The sequence below is a fragment of the Sceloporus occidentalis genome, unplaced genomic scaffold (assembly GCF_023333645.1).
Source record: "Sceloporus occidentalis isolate IW3139 unplaced genomic scaffold, rSceOcc1.0.p SCAF_3, whole genome shotgun sequence".
Classification (NCBI taxonomy): Eukaryota; Metazoa; Chordata; class Lepidosauria; order Squamata; family Phrynosomatidae; genus Sceloporus; species Sceloporus occidentalis.
In genome coordinates this window covers 211,415,440-211,430,200 of record NW_028316983.1, presented here as the reverse complement: position 1 = coordinate 211,430,200, position 14,761 = coordinate 211,415,440, and the positions used below count along the sequence as shown (strand labels likewise).

The 14,761-nt window shown below is 39.4% G+C and overlaps 1 protein-coding gene across 1 annotated transcript in view; it reads right to left on the bottom strand.

The window, feature by feature from the left end:
- Positions 1–13,934, bottom strand: part of LOC149317437 (zinc finger C2HC domain-containing protein 1A-like) — a 36,875-nt gene extending 22,941 nt beyond the window's left edge. The window contains exon 1 of the mRNA XM_089517505.1: positions 13,787–13,934. Coding sequence (XP_089373631.1) covers positions 13,787–13,793 — 7 coding nt within the window. The 5' untranslated portion in view covers positions 13,794–13,934. The remainder of the gene's footprint in view (positions 1–13,786) is intronic.
- Positions 13,935–14,761: the final 827 nt, after the last annotated feature.

Sequence of the window (14,761 nt, the reverse complement as noted above, 5' to 3'; positions counted from 1 at the left end):
ATTGGTTTGTTTCCCAGAGGCCAAGGGAGGAAGCAAGGGTCACTGATGTCACACAGGAGAGCCAAGCACATGCGCAGGTGCTTTCTGTTCACTACAAAGTTCCCTGGACTAGGAATGGTCTCTTTCTTTCCTTCATGGATCCCCTGTGAGGACATTGTAGCCTCCTGCAAGGTCTGTGGCCCACAGGTTAAGAACTGCTGAAATAGATGACATAATCAGTAACAGCAGATTGTGGCACAGACCATTAACAGCTAATATCAAAAAGCTAAACCACCCATCATGTCAATACAATACAATACAATACAACCTGAATAATTATAGAGGATTGGACTGAATGGCCCTTGTGGTCTCTTCCAATTCTATAATTTTATGATTTTATGAATATCCCCGTTGAATGTAAAGATAATGTAAAAAAAAGGAAAAAAACCAGATTTGCACTTAAGCCTAATTGACCAAGAGTCAGAAGAATGTTGGACTGAAGCCAGGGACATTATCAGGAAGGAATACAAAAAGACACTATGTGCAGCCAAAAAAAACCAAAAGAGAAGTCTTAATGATGACAGATGAAAGTCTTCAAGCAGTTAAGGACAGATGAGAAGCCAATGTTAAAAGGAGAGGGAAATAGAGTTCAGAACCCTGAATGCAACTGTTCAGTGACTAATGCACAGGGATAAAAAAGAACTACTATGGGATCAAACAGACTGGCCATTCCAGCCCCAATCAAGCCCTGAGTGACTGGACACCGCAGTCCTGAGGCCAGCGCTACCATGGTTCAAAACGGACTGCCAGCAAGCTGCAGTTCTAGCATACAAATGCTGACCATACCTGCAAGGCTCTTCTTATGTTCTTAAACCAGAAAAATTACTTAACAAGATAATTATACTATAATTGTTCAGAGAGTCTGAGCATTTGCTCTGGCTCCACATTTTCAAAGCAAAATGAGTAAACTAAGGCAACACCGTGAAAAAAAATACACTATGCAAAACTCAAGCCAGACTTTCCTTAATGTAAAGGAAGAAAGAAGTTCTTACATTTGCCTTCCTAATTAGGTAATTCATGAATGGTCCCCCCCCCTGCCTCCACAATAAACAGTTGATCATAAATTAATCATATACTAGTAGTAATATAGGAAAAACAAACTTCATCCTTTCACTGAACTAAATGAATACTAATGACGCTCAACAGATACAGTTATAATTGTTACTGGTTCATGGCAAGATGGTGACAGAATACTTCACAGAATTGTTGTTGCGTACCTTCAAGTCATAAATCAGACTTATAGAGACCCTAAGGCAAACCTATCACGTGGTTTTCTTGGCAAGATTTATTCAGCCTTTGCCTTTCTCTGAGGCTGAGTGTGACTTGCCCAGGGTCAAGCAGTGATATTTCATGGCTGAGCAGGGATTCATAATCCAATGCTCAAACCACTACACCATGCTGGCTCTCTCAACAATTAATATTCCACTGTTGCAACAAGAGCAGTACTATATTACCTTTCACTTTTCCTGTTCCTTAACTATTGCTCTTGGTAGATGGCCAACTGATTGCAGGTATATTTCCCAAGAACCAGTAATCTTTTAGGCAGCTGGATATTTCTTTTGTACTAGAAAGAAAAATATCTTGATCTTAGAAGAGACAATATTTTCTAACCCTTTCTATTATGACTCTTTGTCAATGGCATTTTGATACAGTGCATACAACAGGGTATCAGAAGGGGAAACTGTGTTTTCTCATACTCTGGGGAACCTCAGGCTGTCAAACTGCCAGCTACAGGATCTTCTCCTTCCAGAATGTTCCTTCTTTCCTCCTTGCACATTCCAATTTAGTAATATTTAGTTGCTTCATTGAAAACATTACACTCCATAGAAGAATAAGAGTTTTCCGTATGTTTGGTATAAATTTCTATTATCCACTGAAACACACAAACTTACATTCGAAATACAGATTAACAACAACTTGGATCCAGACTTAATTAGTTCTACTTTGGACAAACTATTTTGGTTAATGTGGAAAGTCAGTCAAAATGAGAGCCCCAATGATTTCACTAGGATCTACCTACAGCTAAATTGAATTAAAAACAGTCCAACATCTTTAAATACAGTCCAACATCTGAGTTTAAAAAGACCAAGAGAAACCAATCAATACAAAATGCACAACTTCCAAATAACAAATACATTCTTAAGTAAGAAATCTAAACAATGGTTTGGGCTGATATGAATCTTAACATTCTTTCTAAAATATAACAGAACCACTCTCAACTATTAAACAAGGTATACAAATAGTTTTACAGAATAGTCTACTTTTGTGCTGTCTCTTTCAAAATATACATTTGATCAATCAATTACCTATGGGAAAAATATGTTTTCTTTCTGATTAATTTGTTGAGAATGACTTTAATCCTTTATCTTTTCAAAATGTATCTTCAGTTAAAATAAATTGATTATTCAGATAACAAGATCTTGTGTACTTGTGAGAAAATTGAGTTGCAGCATCTCATAAGACACATGGCCAATTTGTAGCCTCCTCAAAGCTGGTGGACTGCAGTTCCTATCTTCCCTCACCTCTATGTTGGGTGTGGTTGTTGGGTGTTGCTACAAGTCTGCAAGTAATCCCTGGTATGCTGTGGGTGTGTATAGCCAAATCAGATCTCCTTCCACAGGAACAATGAGCTGGATGGTGCCCCTTTTATTTTCAACAGATGCAGTAAGAAAAAAACCAAAGGTCTAAAAGGAACTGTTCTCAAACATTCAAAGAACAACCACTACAGTACTTACTCCTATCAGTTTTGTGCAACATCGATTAACTATTTATCACATTTAAAAAAAAAAAATCTTGTTGTCTTAGAGAAGGAACTATATGGTTGACATTACAGAAATACACTGTGTTAAAAAGCACTGACCTGGTATTTTCTATTTACTTTTTGTTTATATATCCCTGTGTTAGAAACTGAAGAGCCAGAAGACCATAAATAATAATTTATGTTGAAACATAGGTAACAAATAATCTATGAGTCTACCAATTCTTCCATCATTAGCATGATACTTGGAAGTAAGAAAGACCATTTATTGCAGAAAAAGGACCACCTTACCTATCATAACTTGAAAACAGATGCTCTTTTACCAGGAGAGAAATGTAAGGCTAACCTAGGCAGTATCAAATGGGATACTTAATATTATGTGTAGCAGATCTGCATGTTATTGTTACTTACTTTCTCAAACCACAGACTTTCTGGTTACCTAGATCAACTGTCCTCCTGTTTCAACAAATGCCCTGTATAATTAAAAAGAGTGGCCCTAAAACTGGAAAAGCTCAAACAGCTTTTATTACCCAGGGAAAATTGTTATACCTTTCCTGTAAATTTAATTAGTTCATTCTATAGACATATATTTTAAAAATTGGCATTTTATATAAAAATAACATTAAACATGAAGTGAAGCTCATTTTTGTCAGTGTCTCCACTATCAACAGTAAGAAACTGCATTAATTTCATGATAAACTAAGCTTTAAACATATTTTTAAAACACAAGAATACCTTACAGAGCAGGAAGTCTCTAAAGAGAAAACTAAAATGAGGTAAGCCATTAAAATAGTAATGATTGAAGGCAAAACTGCTTAAGGGATTTCTACCACAAGCTAGTCCAATTACCTGTGTTTCTTAAACAGGATTAAAATCCCTCCCTGTTGTGCTACCATCTTTTAAAGATTAGTTCTATTTTGAGTTATTTTTTACCCAGTAAAAACTGCCATGTTTTATGGGAGTCACAAGCACCTCTGCTTAAATTTACAAGCTAAGCTTTACTTAGCTGGCAATGCCATTCCAACTCATAGTTTTAAAAAATATTTTAAAGAGTGCCATGCCCAGTGAGAAGTTCTTTCCAATGTCATTCTCTGAGAATTTGACTACCACTTCTGTAGCAAAAAATATTTAGAACTATTTTCCACTGCAGCATTCTGGATAATGGGAATGTTTAATCCAATAAAGAAATATGGAATATAGAATAGTAGCCATATCTTGTATAACTTTAGTATACCTATCACAGTAATAACATTTTGGAACCTACTATGAAACAGCAAACAGAAAAGTTCAAAATTAAGAAAATATGGAAGAACAGTGAAGCAAGCTCAACACTTCTGTTCAACTCAACTTCCGCAATGGCAAACCAACTCTGAAGAAACTTGCCAAGAAAACCCTATGATAGGTTTGTGTTAGGGTCACCATATGTCAAAAATGACTTGTAGGCACACAAGAATAAGGTATACATCACATTTTTGTGCTATTTAGCTATGAAATTCATGGAGTTAGTGTTGACAGCAACCTGAAGGCACACACACGCACAAAAATTGATATAATTTCTTTGAGCAACAGTTCTGAAAAACCAAAAACATTTTTTCTTCTTCTCCATTTCATTTTTATGAGGATGGTAGTATATAGTGGTTCCTCCAGATCTGGTGGGGTTAGGGGTGAAGGTCCCCCATGAATGTGGAAAAACAGCAAATAAAAAAAAACACTATTCTTTTTACCTAAGGAATTTCCAGTGCAACTCTATGGTCAACATCTGCCAGACGTTGATCATCGAATCATGCTGGAGGACCTACAAATGCCTAGAGAAGTGTTTTCTCAATGGAAAAGACAATAATGTTTGGTACAGTGGAAGACAGTAGGAAAAGAGGGCAACGGCATTACAGGTGAATTGATTCATTCAAGGAAACCAGTTCCAGGACTCTTGGAGATCTCTCATTCATAGGGTCACAAGTCAAAGTCGACTTGATGGCAAATAATAATAATAATAAAATGACTCAAGTTCATTTGGCTCTTTTCCACATTGGCTATAGCACATTTAGCAAATCTATCAGAAATTTTCAGGGGACAAACTGCTGTCAATTATTTTTAAAAAATTCTGGGGCACACTGGGTTTGCATGACTACATGAGGCCATTCTTTGCTCACTCCTTCGCAGAAAGAAATCTTATTGCTATGTACCATCACTGCTGGATACTTCCCATCTTCTGATCCTATTTCATAGCTATCTTGAATGAACCAATGTCCTTATAAAAAGCTCATGCAAATCCGTTATTTACCTAAGAACCAAGTAACCTTTACAAGCAACAAAACAGGGCAAAAATGTTTACAGAAATGAATCTTCCAAGGCTTGGCACAAAGCAAGACTGTCTTACAAAATAAGAAAGTTTTCTCTTTGACACTGATAGTGTTAAAGAGTTACACGAAGAACTCATTATGACAAAACAATATATAATATGGAGGGAAAAACTATTAAGAAGTTCTCAGACAAAACAATATTCTAACCTACTGCACAAACTCTGTGGAGTCTGGCATCAGACACAAACTCAGTGAGTGGCCATGGTAATTCTTTGGCCCTTGAGATGTTTTTGACTACAACTGTCACACCCTTAGAATATGCTGACTGCAACGTCTAGGAACTGGTGTCCAAGAATTTGGAGGGCCAAACATTTCTCATCCTTCTTTCTCATCATCAAACAAGACTGTCCCCAAGAGTCTTTTGAGGAAAGACTACAACAGGAATTTTAACTAACTTCGTATAATAAATATTTTGCATTGTATATGGAAGCCAAAGACGGAGTTTCGTTGTGACTAAATGCACTGAAATAAGGATCTGTAACTGAAATACTTTAGCCTCACCAAAATACATCTCTGTACATCTGAAAGGATCCTCCATTCTGCCAAAACCTGTTTCCTCCCCCCTACTCAGTTTACCAGTTCGTTTAAAACGAAAATGTTTGCATATGTATGTTCGGGGTACATATGCTAGAAAGGGAAAGATCAAGAAGGAGATGAGGGAACATTTGTACTCAAGTTGACAAGTTCTCTCCTGGACCTCAATATTATTAGCCCTAATGAAAATCTATTTCACTGCCTTATTCACTCACATAGTAAGGGAAAGTCATACTAGATGTCACATGCTGCTTGAGATGAGCTCTACAACCCATACTGGCCATTGTTCAAGTCCCGAGACCAACAGCCAAGCACAGCACGAGTATTTCTGCTCATCCTCCTGGGGCTGCTGGTAACAACAACAGAGGAGTATGCCATTCTCAAGTATAATAAAATAATAATAAAAATTTTATTTCTATACCGCCCTTCTATTCAATCAGGGCGGTGTACAGCATCGTAAAAACATCAACAATACATCAATTACATTTACATTAAAATTACCACATATTAAAACAATCGAACCAGCTTGCCGCTGCTGGCCTAGGGAGGGGAAGAGCTAATTGGGGCTTGTGTCAGGGAATGCTGATTTAAACAAAAAAGTTTTAAGCCCCTTTTTAAACTGGGCCAGGGAGGTGGCCGAGCAGAGCTCGATGGGCAGAGAATTCCAGAGGGTTGGGGCCATGATGGTAAAAGCTCTCCTGGATGTGGAGACTAATCTGGCCCCTGGGACCCTCAGTAGCTGCTGCCCAGATGTTCTGAGAGTGTGGGGCGGATTGTATGGGGAGAGGCGGTCCTCAAGGTATCCTGGGCCCAAGCCATTTAGGGCTTTGTAGGTAATAACCAGCACCTTGTATTGCGCCCGGAAGCGAGTCGGCAGCCAGTGCAAATCCTTAAGCACTGGTGTTATGTGGCTGGCTCTGGGTATACCAGTAACCAGCCTAGCTGCCATATTCTGCACTAATTGTAGCTTCCGGGTATGGTACAAGGGCTGCCCCATGTAGAGCGCATTGCGAAATCCAAACGAGAGGTTACCAGAGCATGTACTACTGTTTCAAGGTGCCCCCGGTCCAGGTAGGGACGCAGCTGTATGTATGTCAGGATATTCATCCGTCTAAGCATGTATGAAAATGGGTATGGGTGAGGGGCAGGAAAAGAGTAGAGTGGGTCCATTCCTGGAATATAAAAATCGTGTATGTGTTGATTCAGTATAAAAGTGTCAAGAAATAAATAGATGAATATCTATGTAATAACCCAAAGTTAGAAAACTACAATAGTGTATGTGTTTAATACACAGTCCAGCAAGTAGGATGGTCTGTTGGATCAGATGCATTTTGACATTTTCATCTTCATTGGTAGCCAATATTACAGGTTTTTTCCCCGTTCTTTCTATCAGGCTATACAAAGCACATCAGTGTAAAATTCCTTGGAAAATAGGAACAAACATGTCTTCAGCCTTCACCAGCCATAACCCAGACAAGGAATGGAAATCATATGCTCCACAAATTCTGCAGCCATAGCTAGGAGAGCAGATGGTGAAAAATGATGGAAGCCATAGATCAACAACATAGGCATAGTCAGGCCATCTTGAATCCCATTTTGGGAGAAAGGTAGGATATAAATCCCATGATTAAATTAAAAAATAAAAATAAAACAACTCAATGGCTACATAAGACCCATCCTGACTAGACTGTGACAATATTATCTCAATTTCTTAAGTGATCTGTTTTGTATGGATTCTGAAATTAACCATCCATTAAGAAGCCAACCCCTCCCTCCAGTCGATCTCCCCTGATCCAGGCCTCGGAGGTAGAGAAGAACTGCTGGCCCTCATCCCCTTCCCCTCCACCACTCCCTTCTCCTTTTGAGTCATGTCTTTTTAGACTGTAAGCCTGAGGGCAGGGAACCGTCCAATTAAAAAGATCGTATGTACAGCGCTATGTAAATTTACAGCGCTTTATAAATAAAGGTTAATAATAATAATAATAATAATAATAATAATAATAATAATAATCTTTAGCATGAATTTTCAGATTTTCTTTTACACAAGGCTTTCAGCATTACTATTTCCTATCTGTAAGATGGATAAATGTATGTGATAACATGCAGCTAAGTTAATTATGGCTTCTTGTTAGTGCTTGATGCTTCTGAGACGACTGTAGATCAGACTGGATTATACAAGAGTGGATATATTCCTTGGTAGCAGCTATACCCTTAGATCCAACTGGGCTCTATGCTATTATATCCAGGTGCCACCATTAGGCATTGCCCAGATTCTAGTTTGTGACCTTGGACAAGTCACACTCTCTCAGCCTTAGAGGAAAGCAAAGTCAAAGCAAATCTTTTTTTTTTTCATGCATAAAATTATTTAAAAACAGTGTGAATAAAATTATATTCAGGCTACGTGTAGAAGGTATGTACAAAGCATAAAAGAATCTCATGTTCAGACATGGGTCCCATATCTAAGATATCTCATTAGGTATATGCAAATATTCCAAAATCTGAAAAACTTCTAAAATCCAAAACTGGTCCCAAGCATTTTGGCTAAAAGAGACTAAACCTTTAATCTACAACTGTGGAAATAGTCAAAGAGATAGTTATGTTAGTCTTAGCAGAAAAAAAGTCATAAAAGAACCAGGAGCACCTGAGAGGAAGAGATTTCTATCATCTAGCAAATAAGAGGAATGCCTTCTTTCCAGCTACAGTGGGCCCTTGGTTCCTATTTACCTATTTTTAAAAATATTTTCAAGCTGTGGATGATTGAATCCATGGATACAGAGGGTGAACTGTATCTATGATTACTGAATACCTTTATGTTTTTTGAGCATTATACAATGTAGAACAGCTATAGAAAGGTATTCCTTTTGCATTACTACAGATTTCACCACACACTTACAAATTAATAGTAAGAACCAAAATGAAGAAAGCAAAAACACTAAGGCTGTCTACCAAAGGGAAGAAACCCTTAACTTGCAATCCTAACCATGCTTCTCTTGGAACAGGTCTCACTGAACTCTGAGAAGCTTAAAGAACATCTGAATACAAAGACACAGGACTGCAATGTTACAGCAATTAAAGTTGCAGACATATGCCCATGCACAAGATCAATACATTCAATAGATCTGAGGAGAGAGAAAAAAATAGTGCATTTTCTAGTTCATGCTACTAGGAATTACACCCTACAGTGAGTTTAATAGGGCCTTCCAAACTGTGTCCTACTTAGAAATGCCCAGTGTGACTGCATTCATGAGTGTGGTGGACTAGTCAGTCATTTCAAGGCTACATAGAATAATCTAAAATTCAGAGCAAAGACTATCAATGATGACGACATGCAAAAAGACTGTAACTGTTCGGAGAATGTGCCAGTATTCTTCCAGCATAACAAGCGTCTCTACTCTCAGAGAGTTATTAACTATGCACCAGTGACTAACTGCATTACTTCTCTTGCTTCTCCCTGCTCCTAATCAAACATTCTTACTACAAATAATTTTTAAACTCATGTTTGTTTACCCCCAACACCAATCTCTACAAAGTAATAATTTGGAAACATATTTTCTTTATACATTTTAACCTATACCTAAATCTTTATCTGACCTATAGTTTTGAGCAAGATACAGTTTTGATATAGTTTTGAGTCTCCCTTAGCTGAAATGCTTGAGACCAGAAGTGTTTTGGATTTTTTCAGATTCTGGAATATTTGTATATACTTATCGAGATATCTTGGAGATGGAGCCCAATTCTAAACATCAAATAAATTTATGTTTCATATACACCTTATAGCATGAAGGTAATTTTATATTCAATGTTTAAATAATTTTGTGGATGAAACCAAGTTTGTGTATACTGAACTATCAGAAAGCAAAAGTGTCGCCATCTCAGCTACCCATATGGACAGTATTGGGTTATTTCACAATACCAGATAAGGGACACTTCAAACTGTACCAGAAGCACTTCTATGTCTTAGGCAGAATTCCTCTATGCATTTTCCTGCAGTAAGCCCCAATGAATTCCGTGAGAATTACTTCTGAATTACATGCACAGGATTGCATTTTTAAAGACAATGACTACAATACCTCAGAGTATGTTAACTTCAATGGGCTTTAAACAATATGGATTTCAGAAGGATAGGATCCTGAAATTTCATTTTATTTTCCCTCTAGAAGTAAGCTGCTCAGCTTTACTTATTTCACTTTTTCTTCATCAACATTACCCCTTCCTCTTCTATAACTTGTCAATATCAGAATAGGATTTGTTCACTGTGACTGTTACAGGACAGAAAAAAGGAGGACCAACGCAACACAAATAATAAAACAGATGATGAGAAAGCAGTCCAAACAATGCTGTCATCCTCAGAACGTCAGCTGCCCAAAGCAAAAAAAGAAATAAATGAGTATTTTGTTGGCCAGATGTGACAAGAATGCTGACCACATGAACAGAAGGATCTAATATACATGAAATATTTTAAACCGCATATGGCACAAGAATGCTATGCTACTTGAACTAGCACAGCCAAAACTAGCCATACAAGGTCATTGCTCTGGAATGAGATAACACTGATGTGGAAAGAGAAGTCGGCCAAACCTTACTCCACCAAAGGGGAGAATGTCTGAACCAGCAAAGAACTCCTTTCAAGTTTAGGCCTTTCTCCCCAAGTAACATTGAAATCACTTTTACCATTACATTTTCTGCATCTGTAATTGAAATATAAAACCTGCACTGACTAGAATGTGGGATTCCAACAAAAATGGATCTCTCTGCATCTGTTTGCCAATACTCATATCGAATACATTCCAGATCAAAACAGACAAACACACACACACACACACACAACCTCCAGATTGCTAGCATCATAGTTCTTTAAAATCATTTCCAAGCAGCTTCCTCCCCTCTTATCAAACTGCTTCTTGAAACAGCTCAAGAAGCTTCCAGAGAGTTGCATTAAAAAATCTGAAACATAGAAATCTGAATAGTTTAGGGAATTAAAAAAATACATATGTGAGTGCATGTGTACACACATGGTCAGCCCTCCATATCCATGGATTTTCTATCCACTGCTTGAAAAATATTTTCAAAATAAATAATTTCCAGCAAGAAAACCTTGATTTTGCCACCAGGGAAACCATTTTACTACCCTATTGTATTTAACAGGACTAGAGCATCCACAGATTTTGGAATCCACAGAAAGCCCTAGACCCAAACAAGGGCCCACTGTACCAACTATTATTATTATTATTATTATTATTATTATTATTATTATTCTGCAACTGATAGTGTCTATCAAAGCAAATGCTTTTGCAAAGCAAAAAAAAAAAAAAGCCTCTTGTTTGGTTATCCACCTCCCATTCCTCCACTCTTGACATTTCTGGAAAATTCAATTTCAAACACATAAAGAGAGAGAAAGAGACATGGGTTGAGAGGTAAGAATCCTCCTGCCGTCTTTATTTTATCCCGCCCCTCTGCACAACGCAATCGGGGCGGCTTACAACATTAAAATGTACATTCATAAAAACAAAACAAACAGCTTCATTTATATGCCGCTTCATACTGAACTAACAGTGTCTAAGCTATTTACAACTGTAAGCTAATTGCCTCCAACAATATGGGTACTCATTTTAGAGACCTCAGAAGGATGCAAGCCTGAGTCAAGCTTGAGCCCTTTCGCTGGTACTGAACTTGCAACCTTATGGTTTTGAGTGAGTGGCTGCAGTACAGGCATTTAACCACTGCGCCACCAGGACTCTTCATAATATAACCCCCGAAGCCCTTCCCCCTTAAATACCACCAATTACAATTTAAAACATAATTAAAACTCTAGCAGCAATAACAATAACAACAACCAGTGGCTGTAAACAAATTAGAGAAAAATGGGTTACGTTTTCTTTTTGGTGGCTAGGTATCTATTCAGGAAAGGCCTACCGGAAGAGATCCGTCTTCACAGCTTGGTACCAACTTCGGCTGATACACCAACTGCGTCCCTACCTGAGCCAAAAGGACCTTGAAGCAGTAGTACATGCTTTAGCCTGCATTTCTCTTGTCTTGATTTCTGTAATGCGCTCTACATGGGGCTACCCTTGTACCAAGTCCGGAAGCTTCAATTAGTTCAAAATATGGCAGCCAAACTGGTCACCGGTTCATCAAAGTTCAATGACATAACTCCAATTTTAAAAGATCTTCACTGGCTGCCAATTAGCTTCTGGGTGCAATACAAAGTGTTGGTTATTACCCTTAAAGCCCTACATGGCTTGGGTCCGAGTTACTTGCAGGAACGCCTCTCCCTACATAATCCGCCCCGCACTCTTATAACATTGGGGAAGCATTTGTTGGAATCACACACAATCAGACTAACTTCCACTTCCCAGAAAGACTTTACTGCAACTGCTCCAAAACTCTGGAAGAGTCTCCCGGAAGAGATCCATCTCACTACCTCCTTGGCGGCCTTTAAGAGGGCAGTTAAGACGGATGTCTTCCGGCGAGTTTACCCACCTGATCTCTTATAAGACATATTCTTCTACCTCTTTGACCTAGATTGAAACATCTTTCTCCTCTTTCGCTTTGATAGTAGCGTTTTTAATTGTTACCTATTTTTATATTCTATTGTACTATATTGTGCTGTTTTTATTGTGATTTGTATTTGTATAGTGTATATTGCACTGGGTTGTAATCCCGCCTCGATCCACTTGGGAGATGCTGGAAAATACAAATAAGATTTTATTATTATTATTATTATTATTATTATTATTTATAAAAAGCTGTTTAAGGTGGTAATATGACAGATCTCGAGGCCGGTCCATAATCTGGGAGCGGTAGCTGAAAAGGCCCTCTGGGAGGTTGCAGACATTTAGGGTTTTAAAGGTCATAACCAACACCTTGTACTGGGCCTGGAAACTAATAGGCAGCCAGCAAAGTGATCTTAAGATTGGTGTGATAGGGTCCCTTCTGGATGGACCAGAGACCAACCTGGCTGCCATATTCTGGGCCAGTTGGAGTTTCTGGAGCAAGCATGAGGCTAGCCTTTTAAATAACCTTCACAAAACATTAACAATAACTTTGACTTGCAAATAATAACATAACAGATAACACACACAGCCTTATTTTCTAAAAAAAAGAAAACCTCTTGAGTCTGAGACACAGCTCTCCTCCCTGGCAATAAATTTTGTTAACATAAAGAAAAGGGTTTAAATTTAACCCCAAACTAAAGATTTGTGCTAAGAATAAGGGTGATTCTTTGGTGAAGTGCCCAGAAAATCCTTTGGTGGGGTGACCAGCGGCCCTTACCACAAAACAGGGCAAGGCAGCACAAAATGTAGGGCCTTTGAGAAAAAAATGGAGGACATGACCAAATAAAAAGCTAAAAACGCTAATATAAATACATATTCATGCATCTTAGTCATGTTCAGAATGGAAGACATTTTGACAGAAGGCTGGAAAGCAAGGCAGGTCCTGGAAAAGGAGGCTCACCCCATCCTCACCGCAAAGGAGATAAGGCCCTGCAAAATGTAGGGCATTCAGGGGGAGAAATACAAGCTAAAACATTGATATAAAAATGCAAGATAAAACATTAATGGCAAATGCATGCTAAAGCATTAATATAAAAATATGAATCCATGCTTCTTAGTCATGCTCACAATGGAGGGCGTATTGCAATTTCTCCTGGAGGCTGAAATGTAGGGCAGGTCCTACATCCCTGACCTTAAAGGAGGACAAGGCCCTGCAAAATGTACAAAATGGAGGACATTTGGGAAGAGTCCTCCTGGACAGAGGCTTGAAATGTATGACAGGTCCTGGGAAAACTGAGGACCTCTGCGTCCTCCACAGCAAAGGAGGACAAGGCCCTGCAAGGGAAAGAGCTCAAAACCCCATTCCGCCCGGGCACCTCCCTCCCCAAACCAGGCTGCGCACAAAAGGCTGCATCCACACTGGGGAAATAACCCGGTTTGGCTCCGCTTTAATTCTCTTTCTGGATGAAGGCTATGGGATTCTCCAACTCCCAGAATTCCATAGCAAAGACCCAGACAGAGAGCTAAAGCGGTGCCAAACCGGGCTATTTCCCCAGTGTGGATGCAGCCGCCCCGCCCCATCGCTCTTCGTCCCTCCAGACCTTCCATGGCGCAGCGCCACTGCCGCCCCCTCAGGCTTCTTCAGCTGGGGCTCCTGCTGGCCTCCGCCTCGAGACTCTCGGCTGCTCTAGCAACCGGGCCTCCTCCCCGCCGCCAACATCCTCCGCGCGGATTGGCTCCTCCTCGGCCTCCGGGAGGGAGGGGCGAAATGGCGGCGAGGGGCGGAGGAGGGGCCTAGTGGCTGGGCCTAGGTCGCCTCAGTCAGGGACGCCCGCCCTTCGCCCCTTCTGAGGCCTCTGGCTTTGGACTGTAGTTGTTGTTGTTGTTCGTCCTCCTCTTCTTCTTCTTCTTCTTGTCATCCTTCTTCTTCTTTCTCTTCTTCAACTTCTTTTTTTACCACTTCTTCTTCCTCCTCTTCTTCCTCTTCGTCTTCCTCATCCTCCTTCTCTCCTTCTTCTTCTTCCTCTTCTACCTCTCCTCCTCCTCGTCTTCTTCATCACCTTCTTGTTTCCTCTTCTTTTTCCTCCACCTCTTCTTCTTCCTCTTCTTTTTCCTCCTCCTCCTCTTCTTCAACGTCTTCTTTTCCCCTTCCTCTTCTTCTTTTTCCTCTTCTTCCTCTTCTACTTCTTTCTCCTCCTCCTCCTCCTCTTCTTCTTTTCCCCTTCCTCTTTTTCCTCTTCTTCTTCTTCTCCTTCTTCCTCTTCTTCCTGAGCATACATATTTACATATCTAAATTTATGCTTCTTAGTCATGCTCAGGATGCAGGACATTTGGGAATTCCTCCTGAGCAGAAGAAGGTTGAAATGTAGGACATGTCCTGGAAAAGGAGGGCCTCTGGTTGCCAATTCTCCAAGTCAGTTTTGACTTATGGCAACCCCAAAGCGGAGACAGCAAAATGGGGATTTATCACACGGGAGGAATTTCTCTGAATTTCAAATGAAAAGAAAGTGGGGCCAGAACACATTCTCATGGATTCACTAGTTCAGTGAATTTACGTGAATTCGAATTGCGTTCAG